Source organism: Hyalella azteca, unplaced genomic scaffold (genome assembly GCF_000764305.2).
Source record: "Hyalella azteca isolate HAZT.00-mixed unplaced genomic scaffold, Hazt_2.0.2 contig16267, whole genome shotgun sequence".
In the NCBI taxonomy this organism is placed as follows: domain Eukaryota; kingdom Metazoa; phylum Arthropoda; class Malacostraca; order Amphipoda; family Hyalellidae; genus Hyalella; species Hyalella azteca.
Window position 1 is genome coordinate 1 of NW_025946093.1, and position 1,568 is coordinate 1,568.

A 1,568-nucleotide genomic window follows, 5' to 3' on the forward strand; every position below is an offset into this window, starting at 1 on the left:
CCACTGAATGCCATCAACACTGAATGTCCCTACAATGAATGTCCCTACACTGAATGTCCCCTACACAGAATGTCCCCTACGCTGAATGCCCCCTACACTGAATGTCCCCTACAATGAATGTCCCCTACACTGAATGTCCCCTACACTGAATGCCCCCTACACTGAATGCTCCCTTACTAGTCAAAGGTCACAGCCCCCCCCCTACCCTCGCAGTCGCCCGCCCCTCATGTTGACAGTACCCCCCTCTCCCCCGCAGATCTGGGTGGGGAGTTACCCGCGCCCCCGCGGGCGCCAGTGGGTGTTCGGACAGTTCGACGACGCGGTGTTGCCCGCGTGCGTCCTGCTGCTGGAACGCGCGGGGGTCTCGCCCGAGACACGGGCGGACCCCGTGGCTATATCACGAGCCATCTCCAGGATAGTGAGTGTCACGGGATGAAATTTTGTCACGGGCTAGGATAGCGAATGTCATGGGCCAGGATAGTGAGTGACACGGGTCAGTATTTTGTCACGGGCTAGGATGGGGAGTGTCACGGGCAAGGATAGTGAAATTCTATATGTATTCTGACATCGATGTGATATAGCTTTATGTCTATAATGTTCATAATATAATTTTATTGTGATTGCATCCATGATATATCATTTCTAAAACTAGCGTAGTCATTGCCTTCAGATGAACATGTTCGTTTTCTAAGAAGTAATCATTCATAGAAAACGTACTTCTAACGGGTACTTCAATAAAAATATATCTCTCAATTAAACGAAACTGCCGATTGAGAAGCAAAATCTACTTTAAGATTTCACAATCGAAGTTGAGTTTATTAAGTGAAATTTTACTTTGCTGGGGTAAATCTAGATTCTTTTTGCACAAGGCATTCGTGAACTTTGATATAAATGTGAGAAATAAGAATCACTATATAAGGCATAAGGGGCAGATAGCTTCGGGTTCGAGCTTCAGTTAATTGTAAAAATGTCTAAAATGTTAGATACAGGCCAGAGTTTCGAATTTTTTTAACGACTCTGATATTATATTATAATATCCGTAATTATTATATTAAAGTGAACGTTTATTAGCCACACAACTGTAATTTGGAATTTTGATTAAGGCGGTCTTGCAACACTATGAGGCAATATAATGAGAGTGACATTATTATTGTTATTAATATTATTATATTATTACTTTTATTATTATAATTAGTATTATTATTGTAGTATTGTATATATAACACGTAAATTGTTTCAGGTATTTTATACAGTTTTTATATCTTATTATTATACCATTATATAAACATTATATAAATATATCATTTTTATGTGAATACATTTATTATTATCATTATAATTATTGTTAGAATCATTATTATTACTAATATTAATATTATTATAATTACCAATATTATTTTGTTATTGTTATCATTATTATTATTACTATTTTTCTTACTTCTATTAAAATTATTATTTTCATTATTATTATTATTATTATTATTATTCGTAAGGTTGAGCCGTCCAGCTTTACCATCTCTTAAATATCTGCAGGGCAGCTAGAAGGCAGGAAGAGTTCGTTCTATTGC

The 1,568-nt window shown here is 37.1% G+C and overlaps 1 protein-coding gene across 1 annotated transcript in view; it reads left to right on the top strand.

Annotated features, from left to right (window-relative positions):
- Positions 1-256: 256 nt before the first annotated feature.
- Positions 257-1,568, top strand: part of LOC108676999 (hemocyte protein-glutamine gamma-glutamyltransferase-like) — a gene marked incomplete at its 5' end in the record, with an annotated part of 6,463 nt that continues 5,151 nt past the window's right edge. Inside the window, one exon of the mRNA XM_047884837.1 lies at positions 257-418. Coding sequence (XP_047740793.1) covers positions 257-418 — 162 coding nt within the window. The remainder of the gene's footprint in view (positions 419-1,568) is intronic.